Here is a 27,518-nt window from a genome sequence, read left to right as displayed (position 1 = left end):
TGCAGAATTGAGAAGGGCTTTTAAGCAGCCAGACATCTCCTGGATAAGATGGACCCCAAATTTTGCAGGATTTAATCCAATATCCAAGTAAATACATTTTATCATCTCAAAATAGAAATGTGGCTGAAGTAACTCATCAGCTCAGCAAGAGAACACATCAATAGCAGTAACTGGCCTCATATAAAACACCCTGCTTCCGATTAACTTAAGTCGAATAGAGTGGCAATGCTTCTAGCACATAAAAAATCTCATTCAGAGCAGGCTTAGAAGCTCCTTGGTAATACCGTGTAATATCAGAGGGAAAGAATGTAAATTATATACTAATTCTGTCTGTAGAGAGACTAATTGTTTAAATTTTGAGTTTGCAACTATATAGAATTTATCTTGAAAATATTGTGCTATTTTATGTTATACTCAGTACAACAACTACTCATTACAATGTCTATTATGAAAGTAGCTATCATTTCAACTTTTATTTCCATATTAGAATCCTAATGAAAAAAATTTATTCTAGTTCAAAGCTAACAATTTTCAAGTTTTATTATCTTTAACAATACACAAATAAAATAAAACTGACACAAATTTCATTAATCCAAAGAGAAAAGGATCAAACTGTTTTCAATTTTCTATGAAACAAGTTCCAAATCAGAACATTTTTTCCCCAAATGTTAAACATCCCATAACATCCTTATGATAATTCTGTAACACTTGCCAAATCATCTCTTTATTCAGTAACAATTTAAGCTGCTTGTTAACACTAGTGTAATGTAAAAAGTCAATGATGTAAGAGACTGTAAGCCTAGCTTTTCATTTCACAAACCTAAACACTGTGCTTCAAGGAAAGTGCATGTTAGCTACAAACATCAGTGATGATTCAACAGCTCCGACCTAAGATCACTGATTTTGAGATGTGGAGAACAGGAATATTTGTTAAAATTTCATGAATTAAGAGTAGTGCTGCAAAAGCAGAAATAGGTTTTAGCAGTGCTAAGAAAAATAGACTGCTATGGTTACTCACCCTGGAGCCAGTCCAGCCTAACAGAGCATATGCATATTGCTCAAAGGGGGTTATAACCAGATCCACACGGATTGCCTTCCAGTCTTTGACTTCTGCCATGTCACATTTTTTTGACATGTTGTAACTGCTGTTGTCTAGTCTTGGCTGGTATAATTTTAAAATTGCAAAACACTTCTGAAAATGATCCATGGCATCAACATGCCTGCTTGGGATCTGTTCCTTAACAAATGTTGATTCAATTATATCGCAATATAGAAGTAAACCCTAAAAAGAAGACATTGCTTGCATTACTGGATTGAAATGACAGAGTTTCTAGATAGCTATTAAAGCTGTTTGTAAAATGCAGTTTCAGTAAATACAGAACTGTGAATAGCCAAGTCTGGACAAAGATTAGACAATAAACCAAGTATAACTTTTGGAAAAATACTAGCTGATTTTTGGAGGGAAATTTAAAGTGCTAATCATCTGGTAGAGACAACATTTTATCCTGTACAAAGAAGACAACCTTTGTGATTCTTCCCCTCTTTGCCTTCCCCTTAAAGCTTTTGTGTTTGATGTCAACAGAAATTCTGGAGTAGCGACTGATTCTTTCTCACAAGGCAGACATCTAGTAAAACATGGTAGTGAACAATCTTGCTGACAGCTTCCAAACAAAGAATTTGGACTATCTGTGTGAGATTTCCTTGTGACATGGCCTTGATCACTACTTTTGTTAGAGGGGAGTGAACCATAATAAAGTGGTGAACATAAATAGTCAGAATTTATTAAAATATAAACATGATTTAATAATAAAGACAGTTCAGAGTGAGGATAAAAATAGAAGCAATAGAGTGTTGTGAATGAATTCCTTCTAGAAGAGAGAGTGCCTTCCTCCAGCTCTGTAGCCAGCAGCCTTTCAAAAGTTCCTGGGTTTGCTGTAAACTCTGCACTATTCTCTTTAAGGTCCTTTGGAAAAGCATCTTTCTGGCATATCTCAGCCCTATTTCTGTGCATTTTGTTTGCATTTCTAGGCAACTTTCAAGGCTACTGATTTCCTGGGTATTTCAGACTTACCCTGTACTCCCAAAGGTTTTTAAATCTCTCCATGTTCAGTCACCCTCAAGTGAAGAGCAATCTTCCCTACTTCCTGCAGCCAGAAAACCTCTCCTCACCCAAAGCACAGCACCTGGGACATGACAAAGACCAGCCTCCCTCTCTCCGCTACCCAGCACATCATTTTTTAACAAATACAAAACATCAAATACACAACAGCAAAGTAATAAAGTAGATATTGACCATAACCCTGCTTCCTTCAGTCATGGTTGGGTTTTCAGAATAGAAATGGGGCTTTATATGCAGTAATATAGCAATGTGCAGTATCACTGACACTATCAGAAGGGCTCAGCTGGCAAAGAGATTCCACTTTCTGAGCGCAGTTCCAACATGATGAAAACACTCAGATGTGTGCTTGACTCCTGGTACTCAACCTTAATTTAGATTTTATAGATTCATAAAATACAGGAGACCACTGCAATTGCCTCTCTCTGCAACGCTACACAGGAATTAGAGACTACTGAGATTTGGTTTTGCTTTGTTATAAAGGTTAGCAACAGTGGTGCAGAAACCACTTCCTCAATAGGTTAACTCATGTTTACTTATTATTAAGGAAAACTATTAAGCCGAATTTACTAACCACAATCAAGCTAAATGAGCCTGTTAGTTTGCTCTTCAAGATCAACAGGCCAAAGGGTAATTGTCAGCTGTCTTATCGTAGTTGTTTCACAGTTATTTAAATCTACATCAAACCCACTTCTCACACTTCTATGGTAAGATGAACAGACTGATTTTTAAAATTTCCTTCCTCAGGATTGTTTTATGTCCTTGGATCAAATTTTCTCTCTCCTCTGAAGTCCCATAAATGTGTATAAATCCTCCTTCCTCTTCTCTAGGAATTTTTATATTAGTCTCACCACAAAAAAACCCACAATCCTGACTTGTAGTTTATGTATCCCTTATTATATGGTGAAGAAGAAAGAATCGTATCAGCTTTTTTATAGGGTTTTTTGTTGTTCTTTTCTTTTCTTTTCTTTTCTTTTCTTTTCTTTTCTTTTCTTTTCTTTTCTTTTCTTTTCTTTTCTTTTCTTTTCTTTTCTTTTCTTTTCAAACCTGCAATATTGAAGTTGTTTAGAAGAAATTTTCTTGGTTACCCACGGTTAATTACAACATTCTCTACATTAGATCTCTTGTAAACACAGCTGATAATGAATAGATTTTTGGAAGGATATCTCCATTAAAAAAATAGTATTTATTTATTTATTTATTTATTTATTTTAGCATAGTGCAAGTATGATAACTTTATGGGGTAACTTGTTAAATATCTTATAAAATACTTCACAGCAATAAAGTTACTTCAGAGATAGTGCGGGGGATGGGGGGAAGCACAAAAGAAACACTTAGGAAGATCTGAATTCCAATTCCCTGAAGAGGCACTGATATATATTTTTAGATTTTCAGCCTTCATGTTTTTGTTGAAGATGGTTCCAAATTAACAATCCCATTATTTTATTAGGGATCAGCCACAGGATGTTCTATGAGTCACTGGTCCAGTCCTTTTAATGAAAACTATTTGCCTTGGATAAACATTTTTTTACTTCTTTGGAATTATTCCTGATTTTAAAAATTGTTACAAACTGATCTGAGAAAACTTCATATGTAGCTCCCAATCTGGGATTAATACTTTCCAAGTCTTTGATTTGAAAATGCTTATTTTTAGCAGGTGTTTTCTCACATCCATTCTTAAAAGTGATTATAATTTTTACTTGATTTTACCCCAATGTCACAAGGAACTGATACTTGCTATTTCCAAATATAAAAATATAGTTTGACATGCAGTCTTTGCTGTACTGTACACAATAAAAATAAATATGTTCTCTTTACCTAAAGTCACCCAAGATATCACAACTAAAGAAGGTCCTGCCCTCAAAGTCTCCCAGCTGCTTTAATGTACAGCATTTAAAAACATGTCCCACCCATTTGTTTGCTGGTAACACTGGTTGTTTTTCTTCCTCTCTATCACTTCCTATTCTTCTGTTTAGGAACTTCAAGGGAATGCTGGTTGCTCACCTGAGATTTAACATCAACCAATTATGTAGCAGTTAAAGATTCAGTACTGCAGCCTTCATATAGCTGTTTTCTCTTGCTGGCTAGGCTGTGTCTTCTACTTGAATACATTTTAAGAATTTGCAGATGGCCATGGATAACACTTGTTTAAGATATTTAGGAAAAAATTATTCTAGGACTAGATATCCTTGGGTTATTTTGTGGTGCTTTTTTTTTTCATAGTTTGTTGGGCAATTTCTAAAGCTGTTATAAAGAGAATAAAATGATAGATACTGCTGTAAATTTTTCTCTCAATGTCAAAATAATTCATTTAGACAATTACATAATTGCTGAGTTCAACAAGCAGATGAAACCAGATTGAAGACCATGATACAATCTTTAAACAGGAGCCAAAGCCTAGCTTATATTCATCAGAATGTTTCTGACTGTAGCAGGGGGGTTGGAGATTCATGATCCTTGAGGTCCCATCCAACCTGGGTCATTTTGTGATTCTGTGATTAGGCACTGGTCTTCACCATCACCCCATAAACTACAGCTGAAATGGCACTTCTGTACATTTTGAAAAAGTATGACTTGAAGGGCAGTCAGCTACGAAGACTGCATGAAGTTCTGGCTACTGCTAGCTGCAGAACAGCAGCCTTTGCATTAGTCTATGTCAGAGAATCTGCAGCTGTTTGCGAATTTCAATTTTATCTTCAAACTATAAACTGCTGTATACGTTGTTTATGCAATCAAGTTCTAAAATGTGGGCACTTTCATGTCTCAAATTTACAACACCATCAAAATCAAATATATTTTTTAGGGCAATTATGTCAATAATTATAACCATTTTCCCTTTTAAAAGTAATTATGCACACTTACTTAAATAGTCTGAGTGCTGGCACACCAATAGTATGGACAGTAGAGTCAATCTATGATCAAACTGGGGAAAAATCTGAATCAATCCAAATCAATCCAAATATGATCTTCACCATTCTTTGCTACTCTTAATTAAATGAAATTCTATCCCATTTTTAACATTACTGTCATAATTTCTAATATTGTTAGGTGAATTAATTCTAAGTTAAGGCTAGTTAAGGCTAATTAATATAGTTTTATACCACCCGAAAATGTAATCTCATATGTTCTTCTGAAATACAGATATGTCATTGTTCTTATCTTCCTTCTCAGAGAGTTTACTGAAGTAGAACAGAATTATTTTCAGTGAAATAGTTACAACAATCCAAAGTAGGTTGTAGGCATGCTAGTTCAAGGTTGCAACACAGAAAAATCCCTACTTAGGTGAGGCAAATGGAATTCTATAAATTGGAGCAGCTCAAGGAACTGATGCCTGGGAGCAATCAATGCGGCTAGAGTGAGGAATCATTAGGAAATGGCATCAAAGGCTCAATCAGCAATGCAAAACTTTACAGCTGCTGCCTAATCATGCAGCTGCCTTTGTCCCTTAGATGCCAATTTTACCAACTAGAAGAACTTGAAATTCCCTATGCAGAAAAATGGTCTGAAATTCTGGGTATGTCCCGAACAGCTTGGTTTTGAGAGGTATGCACAGCCCAGCACCAGAGTTCAGGAACAAAGATTTTTCCCTCCATGCCATGAGCATTTCTACTGGTGGGCAAGAAAGACTGATGGAATTGTACATGATGCATGGGGGACCTTTCAGGTGACCAAGTGTTGAAGAAGTTAGTCCAGAAAGCTATGAAGTAATTAATATATACATAACATACATATATATATACATATACATACACAAGTTATATATACATAAGGGAATATATACATATATATAAGGGAATATATACATACTTAAACCCATATAGATATATGGAGCACGTACCAGAAATATCAGACTTCATAAGAGCTGCCATTGCTGCTGGGAGCTTTATGTAAAACATAGCAAGAATGGGAACACTTCTGCCTATTTTATGCAATAATTTCAGAGACTGGACAGTCGCATTCAGCCCCATCCTCTGCCAAAGTAAATTTAAGCCAAATTCTCTTACGTCCTACTGTTGTGCTCTAGTCACCATGCACTAGTCTATTATAGTTAAGAATGCCCTCAACTTCTTCTGAAGTTGAGCCAAAATGCTCAATGAAAAATTCAGAATGTAAACGGTGAGGCAACATTTGTTTACACAGAATGAATAGAGTTCTGCATGAAGGGAGCATTCATCTGAGAGAAATATGCTTTGTTCTGGCTTCGTTACTGTTTCTGTATCTTGTCTCAGAAACAGTTTTTGTTGCTACTGAAATACAGCTGTCACTCAATAATCCATGTGCTGCTGTTCTGTGAACTCTGTTTACAAAAACCTTCTTCTGTAATGAAAAAGCAAGACCACTCACTTTTTTCTCTCCACCCACCCCAATGGGACATCAGGCCTTCCTTTCACCTCAGCAAGGGTGAATGATAGAGTCTAAACCAGACCACAAAATGCTGGAATAAGTATACACAGGAAGGTTTCTATATTAAAAACCAAAAGAATATTGAAATGGCAACGTGAGCTAATGCAACATTATACTTACATAAACTTTAAAAATAAAAACAAACAAAAAAAAACAGTAGAGTGCAGCAATGCCTACAGTAATGCAATCTCTTCTTTCTCTGTTCATGGTACACATCTAACAATAGGAACAGTGCTAAATATAGCTCTATATGTTTTTAGCGAAAAATAAAATACTCTTTACACAGTATGCAAATGAAGCTGTATTGACACAGATGGCTCAGCCTATATGCCTACAAATTTCCCATGAACCTCTATCCCACAGAGGAATTAATCTCTTACTTCGTTGAAGAAGTTTCCTGGAACCATTAAAACCATAACCTGTGTACTGCATTGCAGCTTTTCCATTTAGCCATGCTACTTTGAAGTTCAGCAGAGAGGCTGTGTTCTCTTTACTTCAGCCCATTCATCCCTGATGATGCTGCATCAAAAGAATAACAGTGCTGATTTAACCACTTAGTTCCCAGCAGCTTCCAAAAGAAAAATCTCTAAACTTTTCAGCTAAGAGAAAGGCCCTTTTAAACTATTCAAATAAGGGTAGGGTTCATAGCTTAGGAGTAAAACATTGCAAGATCCTTCACTAAGAGCTGCTGAAAGGAAGGCAACATCATGACCTCAGTGACATTCTTTGATGAATCTGGGCTTTGAAACAGTAGCACAAAACTGGAAAGCTGTGAAACAGCCTACAGGTGTACTGTCAAAAAGTATTACAGCGTTTTAGGCTGCTTCTTTTTTTTTTATTTTTTCGCTCTTCAAAATCAAAGCTGATAAAAAAGCAAGAAGAATATAATTCTTCTCTTTCTTTTTGTATTCTGATTTTGCTGGCAGGTAATTTTTTCAGTAGTGATGCTACAAGCCTGTATATTACAAGTACCACAATAGAGAGGATGTAGAGTGTTGTAAGCCATAGAAATTCTGGAAAAAAAAAAAAAACAAACCAAAAAAAAACACAGAGCATTGAAAATGTTTGTCCATAGATTTAAACAGTCTTATTTGGGTTTGATTTTCACAACCACTGTGCACCCCCCCCCCCCCTTTCTGATATTTTCTTTGTGCTGGGATCTCTAGAGAAATCCTAATCTTTTCACCAAACCCTTGACCTCCAGCTCTCTCACTGCACTCATTTCTGCCAAATTTTATCCTTATAAAAAAAAAAAAATCAACAGGAACAATTTATTTTCTATTTCTTTCCTCTCAATTCCATTTAATGATAACACCTCGGGGTGACCTGAAAATCTTCTACCACTGCCAGACTTCTCAGACAACTACTGCTCTCGTTAAGGTAAGTGGAATACAACGGAATGGGAGAAGGGATGAAAGGCTGCACTTGGGGACAGGCCCAAGAGTCACGGGAGTTTTTGGAGGACTGAAGCACATGGATTCCCAGAAGCTCATCTGCTTAAATAGGTAAAAGCACAACCTACAAGAAGAAATGCAGCTTTGCTTGAAATTAAGGGAGTGGGATAATTGAGGAAGAAGCTTTACAGAAATAATAAAGAGATAAAAATAGAGTTGCTCCTCAGCAGTCATTAATTGCCACAGCTTCATTACTTTTCAGTGCAGCATAAAGTTTATCTGCAAGAAGTCTACTTCAAAATGTACGTTTTCCATAGAGAATTATGATGGAAATCAGAGAGATCTACAAAATTAGTAATAATCTTTTAGCATTTTGAAGACCAAAAGTCAGCTGAAGGAAGAGAAATTCCACTAGGATTATATCAGGAAAGACCTAGTTTGATGCCCTGTCATTAAATCCAGTTTAAAAGCTCTAAAACATAACATTTATTCCATCAGATAAGTTTTTGTTTGTTTGGGGAATGTTTTTTAAATCTTTTAAAATCTCTTAACCCATTATACATTAATTAAAGTCCATGGGTCAAGAATCAGTTCAAAGGCATTCTGTCCAGGCTATCTGCACTGAAAGCTGACTGCTTAGCACTGGGGCATTTGATGATTCACTTCATACAAAGTGCTGCTCTTTGACATGTTGAAATGTACTCAGTTCCTTTGAATGGTACAGGTAGTAAATGTCAAAAATATCTTAGCTGGCCAGAAAGGTTGAAAAAGAAACAAAACTTATTATTTCCAACATTCTGTATTTCTGACCCAGGAACATTTTGAGGTACCTCCACCTATTATAATTGAAAATCTTCCAAGTTTAAAGCTGCTTGGAAATGAAGAGAACTGAATAGAAAAACCCTTAGATTAACAATTCGCCTGTGAAATGTGTGCAGTCAAAAAAATATAGACATCATAAAGGGCTACAACAATTCTCGAAATGGAATACAGGAAAATTGCTAATCTACGGGCTGAAAGGAAGCCAGAATTCCTGGAGCTGTATACTGAAGTTTTCAGATTAGCTGCCATCACACCACACAGTAAAAGAAGTCCACTATACTTAAAGTAGGGCTCCTTGAAATAAAAAATGTAACTTGGGAGGAACTTTGGAGAAGAATGTATATCTCTCTATATATAATTATATATATATATATATTATATACATATATTTATTTGTTTAGTTAGTTAGTTATTAAGTATAAGAACAGTTTACTGTGCCACCCAAACCTCGATTTAGCCTAACTTCTTACCTCTTACAGGAAGATATAACAATTCATAGAGTATTCCTGATATAGCCTTCAACTGCAGCACCTGAGCTGAAGGATACATCTACATAATCATGATTAATAACCAACTAGAATAACATCCAATTTCAAAGCAGTGAAATAGACTTAATTCAGTGCTTTTAGAACATATGTATATACATTTAGCTCAATGTTATTTATGTTCATACCTGCTTTTTCCATAAGTTAACAACTTTATGCAGAAGTTCATCATCTTCCCTTTGTCCTGGACTGGTGATCAAAAAATCAATATCATGCCCAATCATCTTACCCCTGAAAGCAATGAATAACAAGAAGAATAAATGAGTTAAATTCTTGTTGAATTTCATACTACTTTCAAAGAGAATATATATATATATATTTGGCTGCATTATAAAAAGAACATCAAGTGATAGCAATGTTTTCTGAAACACAATCAAAATTGAATCTTCTCTTTCTTTTATCAGGTCTGTCAGTTTTCTCTGTTAGCTAATAATCTAAAGCTCTGATGTATTTTCTCTGTTGTTCAATTAGATACTGCAGATCCATTTAATGATGTTAAATCTCTTTCTTCCCCTTAAGACTCAGAAACAAAGGTTTTATTCATTGCCAGAGCATTGCTGGAAAGAAAAAAATCATAATCAAAATACCACAATACATCTTAGGAGTCCAGTGCAGTAAGAGCAGAAAAACTTGCCAGTATAAACAATGCAGTATTAAAAATTCTTTTTTGCTTTTGATGGACATTTTAATGAATTGTCTTTTTTTTTTTTTTTTTTTTTTTTTTTTTTTTTTAATGACAGGCATAATCCCGAATATTTTAAATTTATTCTCTTTTAAGTATAATGTTATGTTTCACAGGGATTGATTTTGGGTTGCTGTTGATTTTCTTTATTATTCAATTGTCCTTTTGTTAGGGTTTTTTCTGAGAACAATTCAGTCCTAATGTGACTAAAGCTTTTTATTAGACTTACTAGGGATTGAGAATTATATCCATATGCACAGTTTAATCGTAAATACTCTTAAAGAAAAATGATGTCATAATCTTTCTTTCCTAGATTTAAATCTAGACATTCAACTTGCTTTTCATCTAGTTGCAAATTATGTTATTTCTAAATCATATTAAGATGTAGTTATCACTGGAAAACAGGAAAAAAGCAAGCTATTTGGATTGTTTCCTTTCAGAATCATAACATATTTGAGAAAGTCTTAAAATTTATCCTGGATTGCAAAACATCTGAGGCCTACAGAACCAATACAAGTTATTCATTGCATTTGAAATATTGCAATAAGGACTGCATACACGTTTATTTATTGGCTGCAACCAGGCCAGCCTATGGAGAAAGCAGAGTCATTTCTGTAGAGATGTTTCTGAAAATAGGTGCAGTATGCAGGAGATGGAGTAAACATCCAGAACTGAAGCAGCACTTGACTGTAGCATAGCTCTAAAATCTCGTTACTTGGAAAGTCTATCTATCTCGTGCAGCTATTCACAAGGGTATGTGATGTTATAGCTCAAGTATGTTTCAGTTCAATTCTGTTTCCAGTATTAAAGAAGTTGTAAACTGTTACACAAGGAGTGAAAATTAGAACAATCCAAAACAAAATATTTCCTCCTTTGTATTTAATGAAATGATTTCTTCTCTTGAAGTAGTGTAAAAATTGAACTTGATTTCTTAGACTTGGAAGTTTGTAGGAACAGAGCAGATTGGCAGATGTCTACTACCATTTGTGTGACAGGAAATCATCCAGTTGATGGATAGTAGAACAGTGTTAGCAGCAAGATATAAGGAAATGAAAACCTAGGTTTCACATTTGACAAGCAGTCTAACTCACTATAATGAAACTATTATGCCATGTCTGCAGCAAAGTCAAAACTGCTTAAACAGGTGGAAATGATTTCAAAAGAAGTTTCAAACAAAGCATCAGTCTAGCCTTCGAATCTGAACAGTAATTCAAACTCACGAATACTCAGTATTCCAAGTAACAATTTCTAAGGTGTTTCTGTAGGATGACATTCATTATCTCATAAATTACCATAATAATTCAAAATTCTTACATAGCACTTTTTACTTCATGTCTCAAAATGTGGTTTTGTTTTTTTTCCAAAAAGAAGGAACTTAATGTTCCTATCTTAGAGATGTAGAAAGTGGCATAAGAAAACATGCCTAAATTATTATAAAGAAAAATAATCAAAAGAACTTGGAAACTGACAGAATGAGGAGTTGATTCCTGATTCTTCCTCTGGTACTCAACACATCCTGAATGCATGCATATTTTAATCTTGTCTACAGCTGCCTGCCTTAAGATGGCTGTAATAAATCCAAGGTGTTCAACCAGCCATCTATTTTGCATAACAGAGTGCATTTACTGATATGCTTGTTATGATTGAAGTTATAATATTTAGAACTGATATAAAAGCATGCAATATATAATTACTGATACTGTCAACAATATTTCAGCTTCTTTTTGAAATGGTTCTTATTGGATGAATTTCCGACTGAATTTGTTGGCTGTGACTGTAACATTTAGTCAGATCTCCACTGGTTTCACTAGCAACTTTTTTTTTTATTCCAAATAAATCTATCACCTTCCTGGAAATAGAAAAGCAATTTAGTAAATTCATAAGCTGCATAATATATACAACTCATGGCTTGTAAGTCACATAGAAAAGTGCATGCTGGTCCAGTCCTTCATTCTGATGAATTTGAAGGGAACACGGTCATTGATTACAGCAGAGCAGAGCTTTTCCTCGTATTTATATATATACAAACAGTATAGGATCAGAGCCAAGTTACTCTGTCCAAGCTCAAAAAGCATACATATATGTTTATCAACAATTATCTCCATTTGCATGCCAACAGTTTTACTGAAGATGAAGCAAACTATATACCCTGATATGATATAATAAAGAACTCAAGTTAAAAACTATGGTGCAGCTATCTGATCCTCAAATCAGATTTGGAAACCCAGAATTCATCATCCAATTGAGTTCCTCAGAGATGAAATCTATATCTCTTGTTCATTACCAAAGTTCAAGAGAAATGATGTGGACCTCAGTCTTTTTCAGTCTTCACTGTATTCAGGAAAGCAGGTTCCTTATATAGAGCCATAAATTGCCTCCACCATGACACATCATAACCAAGGATATTAAATACATATCCTTCACTTAAAAATGAAAACACCTTGCTTGAAAAACAAACATCAAAATGATGCTGTTACCACCTATTTTTATCTTGTACTCGGTAGGCCACTGATTGATACACCGATCCTTCTTCTTTTTATTGACTTATTTATCTCAGTTAGGAATATTGGCAATCTTCCTGCTTCACAGGAGGCAGCTCCTCAGTCATCTCCCCCGCCTCCCACAGTGGTACAGTTCCAGGACCAGAGTTCAGAAACAGCGTTTGAGTCCATGCCAATGTCCACAGGTTATTTACTTACTTGTTATTAGCTCTTGGATTAAAAGCACTCATCCGGGAAGAAGAACACTCAGTCTGATGCTTTCATAGCCAGGTTATTTGTCATCGAGTGAGCCTTAAATAAGAAATGCAGAGCCAGTGTTTGGTGCATGGGGGAAAGTCCTGGGAGTTCTCCTCTCTAAATGGGCATTCCAGTCAGTACACTATATCACAGGTTTTTTGGCTCTACAAATCTATTTTATATTGCAAAGTGCCATGAATCCATGCATGCTAGTGGTTTCAGCACACTAATGGATGGTCAGAGATTGAGAGATATGATTCTGGCAAGTCAGTAAGTACTCTAACAACAAGGCTTTTATATAAAAGTTGAATTATATTATTTAACAAAACTGTTCAGATCCCTTTATATAATCTTTCTTCTTTTATTTTAATCTAAGCCTAAATCCTTTTTAGGATGGAGCTATGTAAGAAAAATTCCACCTTGAAGAACTGAGGCTGCAGCTCAGCTTTTGTCCTAATCATCTGTTCAAGCCTGATGACTACAAAAGACAGAACACTGTTTATTTAGCGTGTTCAATTCTCAGCTGACTAAACTTTTATACAGCTAATGATTGACTGCAAAGGAACACTTACTTTTAAAGTTGTTGGAATTTTTTTTTTTAATTTTTTAATACAAAATCTAGATTCCAAATCATTAAATAATGTGAATTAAATTTAAATATATGGATCAAAAGATAATATGGTAATGATAATCACATTGTCCTCTTCTATAAGTGCAACTTAAGCAAGATTCAATATTTTGGAGTACTTTGTATACAGAGCATTTTGAAACCTCAGGACATTCTATAGCAGCTAACCCTTATCAGTGGCAATTCTGATAAGCTGGTTTAAGCTGAGGAAAGACAGACTGACATTTCTCCACCACTAACAGAGCTTTCCTATTGGAGGAGCTTAAAGCACTTTTTATACAGTGATGAGTTATGTTTCAAAACTCCGAAAATCAGTTAGCAAGCACTAAGCTTATAAAGTGTTCAAGTGGATACACAGGTGCTTTGTTTTCATGTGTTCATGCATTAGGTGAAACTACAATCTTTTCTTAACCTTACAAGACCTTAAAGCATGTGAAGTCCAAAATGAACATCAACAGCCTATGTTCATAAGAATAACTGCATTTCATGCTCGGTATTTTCTTGAAAACATAAGCATCAAAGAAAAATCGCATGCAGCAAAATTCCTCTGGGTGGATCTTCCATAACACTGACTTATTATTACCTTCAGTATTGATGCTATGTTGAGCACAGAAATATACTTGTTTTGTAGCCACAATAGGCTAGGCCTTCCATGCAAACTAAGGAAAGGAATTTCTTCTTTGAAATGTTGCAGCCTTAATGCTAGATTTATTCACCACCACTTTCTGTATCTGCTTCCTTCAGTTGTGAAGACCACCTGCAGTAGCAGCACATTTCTTCAGCTGTGGTCAGATGGTACCTCTGATATCTGCTGTTCTGACAGTATATACACACAGGGCTGTAATTTCCAGCTAAACTTGCTTACCCTTTACTGGTATATTCTGTCCTCAGTTTTCTGTCAGATACCACATTTATCATATTGACCTGCAGTATGTTTTTTCCTCTTTTTTTTTTTTTTAGCCACAACACAGATAATTTATTTTTCAAATATTTTGTGCTCTATTACTACGATCTCACTCTTGTCCATTTGCTTGGAGCCCATGGAAATGCCAAGGAAGAGTACTCACATATAGGTACCTCCTTCACAGCTCTTTAAAATGTACCTGCTTACTTTCAAGTTCCTAGAAGCACAGTATGATAGACATAAGAATTTTCTCTCATTTGATAATCCAACTGTAACCTTGCTGTGGAATGAACCAATTCTCAGGTTGAATTATTTACCTCAGATTTGTTCTTTTTGCTAAATAAAAAATGATTTTCCTGATTGCTGATAAGAAATGCAGAGGAATCTTTGTTTTGCTAGCTGATTTTTTTTTAATTTTTTTTTTTTTTTTTAAACCAGAAACCCACTTCAATATCAGGCTTTCCAGAACAGTTTATTCTTTCTCCACATCTGCCATATTCTGTAATTTAATCAACTCTCAAAATAATCTTAGCACAATCTCTTGAGCACTTCTGGAGGAAGAAGCCACTCAAGATTCAGAAGATAAACAGGAAGATCACCAGAGATAACTTTGGCACACTGGCTCAGTCTTCTCAGAGCTTGGACTGCAGACAAGCTAGTAAATTTGTATTTCTGTTGACAAGAAATTTCCATTTTCTAAATGGAAAACTCTCTGTATGTTTTCCTCCTCATTTTGTAAGTCACATTACAGTCACAACTCCATCCATTAAGAAAATATTTTCTATCCCTTATTTAGACAAAGTTCTTGTTGACAGTATGATAGCACTATGTTGAATGAGGTTTATGTGGTGCCTAATCCTTCAGTGTTTGCACATGAGAACACCACCACTGATATCAGAGGCTGTAACCAAATGTTTGTAGCAAAGAATACATAAGAGCCTAGAGGACTAACAGGGCTAATTTTCAATATCTGATCAACTGTATTAATTAGCAAAGAAACAATGAGAATTAATTACATAATGAACCTTCAAATCATACACTCATTCAACTGCCAGAAAATATAACAATGAAATAGGAAGAAACAACGGAGGACAGAAATAGTTTTGCCATTGACATTTCAGGCTTCATTCCATATGAATATACCTTTTATTCCTGGTAAAACTGTAGAAAAATATTGTTGAGGTAGGCACATGCACTCTTAGACATTGGAGATTGTCTAACATTCTGAGTTAGTCTGTTTGATGGGCAATGGTGTGCTAGAAGGCAATATTGGTGGTTGGTGGAAGGTTGGACTAGGTGATCTTAGAGGGCTTTTCCAACCTTAATGATTCTGTGATGGAACCAGATTGTATTTAATAAAACAGAACATTACCAATAATATTAACTATCTGATTCAGTAGACTGAAATAATATTAAAAATATTAATGAATGTTTTACATGTCTGAACTGCAACATTTACATTGAAAAAAACTACTGTTACAAAACAGCTGTGTGAACAATGATTGCTATTGGGAAAGATAGCAAAAATACCAGGTCATTGGAGATTTCTATGCAACCAATAAAAGTGGTAAGATTTTTAAACTCTTACTTTCTTGATCTTTCTAGTATTTAAACACATTTTGATACAGAAGAATAGAAAAATTGGTAAAAAGAAACTCAGATCAGTACTATATAGAGTAGATAGTGCACAAAGAGTGTGAACAAAATATCCTGGGTTATAAATCTCCCTTTCTTCTAAAGAGCTGAGATTAAAAAGAATCCAGATGAAAGTCATCTGCAGAGCAAGCTGGGCAGTAGGCAAATGCTGAAAGCCAATACTGAAGACAAAAACAAATCCTTTATTTGTAGGAAGAAATACCGGAATTCATTATTAAATTGAGTGCTGTCTTCTCTGCATTCTTATTTTGGGTAATGCAGGGAGGACAGCTCCTAGACAGACATCCCCAAGTGATTTGAAAATGTGAATCCATTTGAATATTTCCTTGAATTTAGATGAGCAAGATGCATAAACATCTAGGAAGACCAAATGAAATTGCTGAAGCAATGATTGTGTGGCAATGGAAAAGGGATTAAATGTTGCAGAACATTACACATAGCTTCAGGAACAAACTGCAGTACAGCACAATGAACGTTTGTTTAGGCATCAGAGAGACCTAGGATAAGAATCACAATCACCCCTTTAAGACATAGCAAACATAGGTGCCATAAAAATATATATCCTGGGGAGACCTACAGTATCATTAGCATGCATGCATAGTCAAACATACAATTATAGCTATATTCAAACACCCACACATATGCATACACATTTCAAATGTTTCTGACTCTTCCAATATCTATGTCATATTTTTACTCTAGGGAGGCATTCTCTGCACTGGGTCTGATCTAACTCTCACTGTACAAGTAATGTCAAATTACTGTGTGGTATAAACTAAGTTTGATCAAAGAGAAGCATAGTAATTCTGTCTCTAGTAACCACAGACCTGGTTAAGGTACCACTACCAGTCTTCCACCAGCATATGCCTTCTCAGAAAAGAAGGGAAAGAAATTCCAAATCCTAGGTACTTTGCACATTTGTGAGTTTGCTTATTGAGCAGACTTTGCTGAGACATGGAATTAGAGAAGGACAATTACTTACAGCCAGATATGAAAATGATTCTGAGTTACTTCCACTCAAACTACGAAGAGCTACACTCTTCTGGTGACCCCCACCATAAGGAGAAAAAAAAAACAACTGTTAAAGTTTAGTTGGAAGTCCTGCTAGAGATGGTACAGTGAAGGTAACATCCTGGACAACTTAAAATCCAGAAGAGAAAAATTCAGTTAATTGCAAAGTAATTGGAAATGACATTCATGATTTGTTCTCAACTGAAACACTACAGATTTTAATGCCATTTTGAACAACTATGCTAATGCTCCCATTCAGGGGTGAGTTACTAGCAGTTTAATAAAAAAAAATGCAAAGTGGATTAATAAACAAAACTCTCAGGTTTCACATAAGTAAATTTACTGAATACATAATTTAATTAGAAATTATTTCAACACATTGCCTTCTGAAATATTTTTCAGGACTGAAATCTGGACCTAGAGTTGACTTCACTGATGCAAAAGGTCATTGACCTCTATGAGGTATCCAGATAATACAGCGACAGGAAAGAACATGGCATGTTCTAAGGAACAGAGTAGAAGCAGATCTGTAAAAGGGCTTCTGCAATGGTGATTTTATGGTGAAAGATTTTGCTGAATAGAAGAAATGACAATGTTTCTGAGCGTTTGCAACAAGAACTGGGTAAACAGCTAAAGAAAATGTTAAAAATTGTCTTGTTTGTGACAGAAATGTTCTTCCAGTTTACAAAAAAATAATGTAACATTTATTTGAGGTTATTTCCTCAGAAACTCTTTTGCATATTCTGATCAATACTATACAAGTATTAACAGCCTGAGTAGTATAGCATAAATGATATCAGCCTGTGCTATCATAAATGACCAGCTAAACCTGGTTTACCACACATAAACTGCTCTAAAATAACAGTCAGCTTTAGCTCAGCAGTTGTTCTTAATATTCAGGTCAGCTTCACATTTTCAAAATAGCATTTAGATTCGAGTGTCAATGCAACATTGATTCACATACATATAGAACAGATAGCAAGAAAATAAATGCTCACTGAAGTGCAAAAGCAGCTCAACCAAAGTTAACAGTCGAAAATCACTGACACAGAGAAAACAGAGAGAACAGAATGCAGAGAGTAACTGTTCACAGGTCTGACTTGCAACATGCACCGATTACTTTGTCAGCTGAGGGTGGGTGGAAGAGGAACATTCAGCCAAAATAAACTAAGGGCACTCAACCATGTCAAACTCTACCAATAACTTCTCTTGCTCTCTAGGCTCATAATCTTTATACTTCCATCTTATGTGGCAGAGACACAAGACTGGAGAAGACACTAGTGGCAAGATTTCATTTTATAGTTCATTGAATTTGATGAGTCGGAAGTCACAGTATATATCTTCCACCAAAGTGGAGAGATAGTAAGATTACCAGAGCTTGGGGTAGTTACACATACATTTTTTAGCTCGATTCTAATTTGAGTGCCTGGCATTTCTCTCACTGTGATGGACTTGGTTTACACAAGAATAGGGCAGTCAATGAAAAATGATGTAAATATTTTAGGAAATCTAAACCCAAGCTGACCCAAATTTTGTGCTCGATATCAAATAAAATTTTGGAACCTCTGTCCTCAGAGATAATTTTTCCTTGGTTGTCCAGCACAGGGCTCCTTGAAGGCATAGTTAATAGCTATGAGATGTTTTAATAGGATGCTGATTAATGGCTGAAATGGCAATAATCAAATCAAATTAACTGAAATAAATTCTGCCATCAGCAAAGACAATTAAATGCAAATTTGACTTCACAATACATCTAACTAAAAAGATAACATACAGTTATGAGACATACTTTGACTTCTTTGGAGGCAATTTTTGGGTAAAAACAGAATGCTGTAGCTTTTCTTACAAAAGAAATCATTGTAGCTTATTCTGAAGAATTATTTTTGCATCTATTTAAAAATAAAGTAGTTTTGGATTAGGACGCCTCCAAAAGGAAAACAGAAACTGAGCCAGCATTCTCCTGGACAGCTGTAAATCAGGCTTGTGTTCTACAGAGGTTTAAATTGCCAAAGATAGCATTTAGAAGCTTTTTCACACAGCTAAATTGTAAAACAGATTCAGCTGAGCTGTGTAAGTATTTGGCAAAGGTTAGCAGGTATCCTCTTAGAATTGCTTGCGGATGGACACTTCATTAAAATGTTACTTTTCTTGCCCAGTGTAACACTAATTCTAATTAATCAGAGGCAGAACTCTATTTTCTATAGCAGTGGAAGACATTTATTTTATTTTTGAATTTAATTCAACTCTTTGCTGAAGCAGCTGTGAAAAAATCCTTTTTCCTCTAGGAGCAGAAAGTTTATTTATAAAGCATAAGGGAATATACTTTTAATATAGCATGCACAAAACCAGCACTTTCACTTTTATTTATTCAGCAGGACATGAATGCTATGGAGCACCAGTAGATGAGAAAGGAAAACATCTAACAACGCAGAAAATGCATTAATTGTGATCATCTTTCTTGTCTCAACTTGGGGTAATGTGTCACCAGCTGTAGCAGAGTGGACCACATCTTGGCATATTTCTGTGCGTTGGGCTCTGACAGGGAAAAATCACTGAGGCACAGAGACTTAGTGCAAAACATGTGCAGTACCAGTTAAATCTTACATAAAACCTAATTTCACCCTCAGTGACTACATTGCCTCAAAGAAGTATAGCAACGTGTGCCATTCGCCTGATCTCTCATTAAATATACTTTCAAAGACCAAGTGTATGCTATGCCTGACTGTGTGTGCCTTTTAATTTTCTAACCCAAAAGAAACCTAGACAATATTTCTCAGAATGCAAGACACCTGGGTACTCCTCTTCATGTCATGCTGATGTCTTTTTTCAAGTTTACTTTAGCAGATATTTGATGTTTACTTCCTCACAGTAAGAAAAAAAAAAGACAAAGAATGGTTATTCACTGAAAGACTTAAATAACTTACTGTATTACTAAAAGCAAATTATCCATTATATTGTAAAGTTATATCACATTATCTGTATTAAAAACTACTTAATGGGTTAAAAATATTATAATGCAAAAATGTTGAAAAGATTTCTTTCCCTCACCTCTTTAAAGGAAAGAAAAAGTGAAATTGATTACAAAACCAGTCCGTACCAGCTTTGTTACTCCTGAGAGACTGCAAAATAGGTGAATGGCCATGCAAAAATTTAACCACCTGCTTCTTAATAAGAAAGTATGGCTATTTCTAGGTATTATAGCAGATGCACTACTTAAATTACGTAATTGTCTTCCAGCTTTCAGCGACACAAATGTCTGAATGTGGCTGTCATCAATTATACCCTGATGATGAATATTTGTCTCTGGCTTGTGTACAACACTTCTTGATACTAACAGTTCTAGACTGCCTGAATTCTATATTTCACATAAATTCACCAACCAAAACAAAGCTATGCTTAATCTTTGATTTGCCAAGAGTGCTGTCTCAATTTATGTAAATGTTGCAACTGTACCTGGAAGCTCTCCATATAATTTCAAACTTTTAAAGCTTATATAACGTACCATACCAATCTGTCACAATTTTACTTAAATAAAATACATTGCTGAAGTTTTGTTTTTGCTGTCTTGGCAATTTCTTTAAATTATACTCCATTCCAATCAAGAATTTCAAATGACATCATAGAAACTTCCTGCATGCATGAATCAATGCTGAAGCAAAACCCTTTCAATACTATTTGAAAAACATATTCACTCCAGTGAATGCTGATGTGGTTTTGAGAGCTCATATATTCTGCACAAAGCTAAGGGCATAGAGATGAAGCTTTAGTCTTAAGTCACCAAACTAGTTTGCAAGTGCAAATTCTACTGTCATCATTTTCTATGACAACATGCAGCAAATTCTCTCTATGACAGAAGTACAGTGACTTTGGTTACCAAGAACAGTAAAATTTTAATTATTCTGAAATCTGAAGGAGGAAAACAAAATTCAAATATATATATTAAGGCTGAACTGAGGATAAAGAGCAGACCAGGCTTGCTCAGATGACTTGAAATACCTAGTGTCTTCTGGCTTAATTCAAAGGCTTAAAGACTGCAGAATTATGCAGACTGAGAACCAAGGAAATTCAACTACTATTTATAAGGAATGCAACAAAGAAATTAGTGCACCTAAAAACACTAGATGTCTCCAAGAACACGATGATCTCTGTTTAAAAAAATAAATAAATAAATAAAGGAAATGACTTCTCCCTCTCTCTGCCAAGAAACATGAGATAATTAAAAGAGAGTGCTGAGGCACACACCTGATCTTCCTCTAGAGGAACTCTGAATACGTGAACATTTATGTTCCCTAACTTCTTCAGAGTTGACAGACAACTTGCACTTCTTGGGAAAAGGTTCCAAAAACTGGGAGAGTTGGAGTCTTCCAGACCTGGATTCACTATTGTATAGAGATATTGCTCTGATTCAATACAAATTCAAGTTCACTTTCTGGTGGTGTTCTGACACAAAGTTGAATTTACCATAATGATGTATTTAGACATGGAAAAACAAGCTGGCTATAGATAGCACATGCACTTCAACTGCCCGCAGGTAGAACCAAACAGATGAAATGCATTGACATTCTGGATTTGTAAGTCATAAAGTTTTCTTTGTTTGTTTGGGGTTTTTTTTTTGTTTTCCTCTCAGCTGGTACACAATCTACTGAGGTGACACATTTTAAACAGAATTAGCTGCAAACTGCAGACTCAAACTTCAGCTAAACAATATATGTATTGCTAGAACAATAATCCAGTGATATCCAAAATCATTAATAATTCAGGAAGGAAAACGGAAAGGTCAGCTGCACTCAATTTATTTACTGAAATAAGTAGACAATAGTCTGCATTATTAATTATGAAAGCTGCACATTTTTAAAAATGTGTTTATGAAGCTATTTGTTGCACTTATCATTTTTAACAGCAAATAAATGATTTTGCAACTAAGGAAGTTTCCATTTACTAGTTTAGATTTTATTGTCCAAAACAGAATTGGCTGGTTCAGAATTTCTACTCTATTTATTTAAAATCTCTTAATTAATATAAATATATACATATATTTAAGACATTATATATTATTTTGAAAGAAGAAAGAAAAAGGTTTTTATACTGCCACTACAAGAATACTAACAAAGTTTTATACCAATATTTTTGCTGAGTTTAAGCTTTCTGGTTGTAGAATTAAAGCTGTGCGTTCAAACCCACCTGATTTTGATTCTCTCTAGCTAACTCCCTTGAGAGTTTCAAACTGATTATTTACCTTTACTACATTCCTTTGTTATAGAAACTTTCATCAAATTGTTCTTTACTATGCATGACTGCTTTGACATTTCCAAAAATCAAAATGTTCACTTTGGATTTAAAAGACAAATATTAATACTTACGCAAGGAAGAAAATGAGCACATTTTCAGGATGTCTGAATTATATTAGATGTTCAGCCTCAGTTTCACTTATTTGGAAGTGATGAGACAATCTATAGAATCAACCTACCATAAAAAGAAAGGTTCCTGTGTGCTTCCTGCTCAGCTGTACTGGAAGTTATATAAACATGACAGATTTTCTATTAAAATTCCTTGAACTGAGAAATAAATTACTTGCATGCACCACACAGAAAAAAATGACAGTAACTCCTCACCCCATCCCAACTCCTAAAATAAAATACGATTGAGATTTCTGTTTGATTTGATAGTATGATTACATTGGGTTTAAGTTCATGCGTGTGAGTTAGTCACAAAGACAAAACAAGCTAATTTATGAAGTCAAATTCCACTTGGTTGTGATTATTTTAAGGTATTTTAATAATCCATTCCATTTAATGGCATAAAATATCTGTTAATTTAACATTTAAATAGTTGTGTCATTGCTATCATACAGCCGCGGGCTGGTGAGTTTGAGTTGACTTCCTATCTATCAAGAAAATAATTTCTGAAGTACTTCTGAAAAAATATTACACATAGTGTAAGCCTGATGCATATGTGCCACACTTTTGATTTTAATGACTCTGCTCTCTTCCCGGAAATTTTAAAGTGAACTGTTTGGTCTTTGCAGGCTGACATTTTCCATAAATACTCTTACATATTCCTGTTGCAAGTAAGGTAGTTGGGGATTTTACAGAAGCAACAGTCTGAAGAAAATGAGCTAGCTGTCTTTTAAAACATAATTTGGACTGTGTAATCTACTAATCTGGTCTGAAGGAAGAAGAGTTTATTCTTGATCTTTGGAATTAATTTAGAAAACTAAAGAATTACAGAAAAAAAACCAATATTTATAATTAAAGGGAACATATCTTACATCAGAATTATGAGATACAACAAATATGCTCATTTCACCATAATTTTTTCAAATATAAATTGAAATTGCAACTTTGTCAGCTGGTCTGCATCAGTGTTTTGCCAAGATAGCCACCCTACTAGCAGTTTCCTGGAGCTGAAACGGTTATACTTTTTGGGCCAAAGTGTGTTATTCCACTTTAGAAAGGCATTTAAAGAGTAGAGGCAAAGGAATACTGCATCTCCACAGAGAAAGGCTACTGATATACTCTAAAAGTATAAGCATACTCGAAAACTCTTTTAAAATACAAAGAAGTCTGTCATTAAATCTACATCCTACCTTAAATAAATTGCACCACAGTGAAATCTTGTTATTCTCCCTTACAAAATTCCCTTGCTCTGCTTCAAGGCTTAGTTGATTTGATACTAAACTGGAATTTTCTGTGATTATTCTTAACCAAGTGTTTTAGCTCCTAAACTATGGCATTGAAATATTCTGTATGAAAATAAAACTTTGGACTGTTCTCTCTGTGGCCCTTTTCCTGATCCAGACATTATAGAGTTCTACCCACATATTTTTAGAGACTCTCTAAAAGAGATATCATGTCATATTTCCCTAAAAAACTTGATCTAACTTCTTTCTGAATATAATCTTTTTTAATCTGCACTGGGTTGCAATATGGCCAAAATAATAGGACATCCTGAGAGTGTCTTCATGTTCTGATTGTAACTACATTTGTTTATTTCTTTAGGTGAAATATGAAGATGCATTTCCTGGGTCACTATTTCTTGTCATGCAAATTGCCAAGAATCACATGAAAAAACCTTTTTTTTTTCTGTTATGATACAACTGAGATCAAGGTCAAGACTGTCACTGACATTTTTAATAGAAGATACCAATAGGTTGTTCACATTTCATTTATGATATTTAAATGCTGGATATATTATCTACATTTACTGATTTCAGATGCAGTACCCTTAATACTAGAGATACAAATGTATAGTACAAAATCAATATTGATACACTTTGTAAGCAACAGTTTAACGAGGATATTGTTACCAATGCGGATAAACTACAAGAAACTGGATGTAATAACCTATGCAACGGAATCAAGTAACCAAGGATAGTTGCTATGTTTACTTACTAGAACTGTGTCTACATATAAGATGCCAAAATAAAAGGCACATTTTCTGCAGACTTTGATTATTAACATAGCATAAAGGATTTAAGGTTATTAGATTACAAACTAATATGTGAGGTTATTAGTTTACAAACTAAGATTTTATAAACTTGCATGTAAGAGACATCTCAAAAGATTTCAATGGCTTTTGTTTTGCTCTCCACAATAATCCTTTAAGAATTCTATAAAATGGCTATCATAGCCAATGATTGTAATTGAGCCTCTTATCAGGTTCTGCTGCTCTCTATTTAGTGCAGCTTTTTCATTCTTCAGTGATATATCCTGATGCATATCCGTCCAATTCCCCCACAACATAGCAACAATGCATGATAAATTCCACCATCCTCAAATTAAAAGCAACAAAAAGGACTATTTCTGACTACCGCCTGTAGTAGGCATTTCCTATATATTTATTTTTAACTTTTATTACATATTTATTTTTAACATTTTTAGTCTTATCCTTGTTACATGACATGCAGAAAATGTCCTTTCTGACTCACATCCTAACCAAAAACATTTTGCCAGCAGTTACCTCCTCATTATCATGTCCACACACCACTAGCATGATCATGTCATACTTAATTACAATGTTATGGCTGCTCTTGCTCACAGGAATCTGTAAAATATACCCTCTGGTTGCTCTAAGCATAATACAAGGTCACTGATGCTTGCACCTTTCCTCATGATTATCTGTCAGGAAAACGTCATTCTTCGTGCTGTCAACTGTCTTTATAGCAGTTAAGCAGTCTACAATAAACTTTAACTTCTACTAAGCAGAAATCGTGCAGTGAGTAGGCTGTGCTACAACTAGTCTGTTTTCAAGCCAGCTTTCTAGGAATAAAATCATGGCAGAAATAATGCAGCATATTACATATTTTAATTAGAATTCTGTTTTAATCTCTTTACTCCTAACAACAGGCATTTGATCCTACAAACGCTGACCCACCTGACATCTGAGGCTACCAAATCTCTTTGGCAAACAGTGAATTACAGGATAACATTATACAGTTTAGTAACTGCTCATCGAGACCAAAATATTCAGAACAACTTCATCCCTAGTGTATGTGCCTTGAGACATTTATGAGTAAAACATACTAAGAAATATCTTACTATATATACACAAAAAATATACTTGGAGGCATAAGATGCATCAGAAAGCTTTCTGAGTAAGGAATGTCCATTGAAGGAGAACCACAAAGACAAAACATAATGAATTGTATCCACTTCTGTCCTGAACTGCTTAGGGACACACACCAGCGTTTATAAGCAGAAGAGATGCTGCCAGCCCAAAAAAACAACAGGAAATAGATGCTTATTTTCTGCTAAACCTATACATGTTTAATTGCAAATTGAGTAGGCATCATTAACACTGCTATTTTTTTAACCCATTACCTAAATCTCTTATTTAGAGCTATGAATTAACACTGCTATGTTGCAGTTTTTTTTTTGTTTGTTTGTTTGTTTTTTGCTGGGAACTTAGCCTGGGGCAGCTGGCAGAGATTTCTGTTGGACAAAAGTACCAGTTCCCTTCTGCAGGTCTCTCGATGTTACAATGATCCATGCCCCAAGAACTGAGAGGAGACAAAATTCAATGGGATCTTTATAGCTGCTGTCACGTTTGCGCAGGAACATTAGGGCATAACACATGCACCAAGCATTCGTTCAGTGAAGGCAAAAAAAAAAAAAAAAAAAAATCATTCAGCATTTGAACATGATGTGCCAGACTTCCTCAAAGACTCTATGCTGGACTTGGTTACTGAGACACTTACTCTGTTGTGGCAGCTCTTCTTTTCCTGCTTTACTAAGAAATAACCTATATCCTTCAGGTGCATATGGACTATAGTCTAGGGACAGTCATGAAGGGGAAAAATGATCACAGAAGAACTGCTGAGCAGAGCTCAGAATAAACCAAATGTTCACATACCAAAATAGAACTTTTAGCTTTTGCTTGCACTTGGACCCTTCGTGAGAAGATAAAGCTCAGAAACCTCAGTAATGAGGCCACAAAGCCCTTTCCATCACCTCCATTTGGTAAAAGGATGAACTCATTAAGAATTTTAAGTGCAAACTGGGTTTTTTCCAAGCTATATGAGTGGTCTGCTGAAAGAGAAGGGATAATTTTCAATTACAAGCTAAACAACTTTTTAATTACTATCTGTCCCCTTTTGTTCCATTCCTACTTTGAGTTGCTGGGATTTTGGAAGACATCTCTTCTAGCAAGCTAGAAGAAATTATTTTGTAGTAGAAATATTAAGAACTAGAATTATCCAACAGACTATGCAATCCATTTCATCAAGGTCATACATACCTTGGCTTTGATCCCTAGTTTTCATGGTTTTCTTTTACGTTATCACTTTTTTCTGAAATCTCTTCAATTTTTCTTTGTAGCTTTCTATTTCATTTTTCCTTGAATACATTCCACACTCTCCACTACCACAAGTCCTCCTTGAACCTAGAGCTCTATAACTTTAAGATATTTTATTTATCAGTTTTTTATGAATCATCATGAATATATTTTATCCTATGGTTATTTGTGATTCAGCCTGTAAAACCTTTAGTGCTCATCCATCTACAGCAAACACTTTACAGGTAGTGTATTTTAAATATCCTACTTTAACATACTTCCTGGCCAGAGAGTTAAAATTTATCCGCTTAAATTCACAGGCTGAGCATTTCAAAAATCTATGCAAGTTACTATCTGTCTTCATGTCAAACATTTACAAGAGACACTCTTATTTTCTGATTATTGTGACTATTCCTGCTTCATAGGAATGCCCATTTAAAATGCAAAAAAATGAAAAAAAAAATCAAAAATCACTAATGACCAAGCAATATGATTTTGTTACAAATTCTGAATAACTATAGTTGATGGTTTATTCTCTCTGTAATCACTAAGTCTGCTGTTTATAATAAAGATTTAGCAGAGTTGGTCAGGAATACATGATAAAACTAAGAATTGTGTGGACAGTTAAAAATAAATGAGAAGGAAATGTTTTAATCCAAGTTGCTATTTCAATTTCTTGGCCAAATCCTGAATCAAAATATTCCAGTGATCTTCAAATGCCATTGCTTCACAGAGGTTTCTGTACCTCTGACCACAGTTTGCAGAATGCATATGAGCACTATTTCATGAACTTCAAATTAACTGCAACACATATAACACAACTCTGCTACAGAGTAGTTCTAAGACT

General features: G+C 34.9%; 1 protein-coding gene across 6 annotated transcripts in view; it reads right to left on the bottom strand.

Moving 5' to 3' along the window:
• The window catches only part of DNTT (DNA nucleotidylexotransferase), a 163,652-nt gene that overhangs the window by 22,573 nt on the left and 113,561 nt on the right, over positions 1-27,518 (bottom strand). For 5 of the 6 annotated variants that reach the window (XM_090145278.1, XM_090145279.1, XM_090145281.1 and 2 more), the window contains 2 exons: positions 9,410-9,512; positions 1,019-1,282 (listed from right to left, as the gene is read on the bottom strand). In XM_090145278.1, coding sequence (XP_090001404.1) covers positions 1,019-1,282; positions 9,410-9,512 — 367 coding nt within the window. The remainder of the gene's footprint in view (positions 1-1,018; positions 1,283-9,409; positions 9,513-27,518) is intronic. The other variant, XM_090145283.1, reaches the window with a different exon arrangement.

The sequence above is a fragment of the Phasianus colchicus genome, chromosome 8, assembly GCF_987193195.1.
Source record: "Phasianus colchicus chromosome 8, bPhaCol1.hap1.1, whole genome shotgun sequence".
NCBI lineage: Eukaryota > Metazoa > Chordata > Aves > Galliformes > Phasianidae > Phasianus > Phasianus colchicus.
Note: the sequence above shows the minus strand (reverse complement) of the source record. Positions and strands in the feature narration are given on the sequence as shown.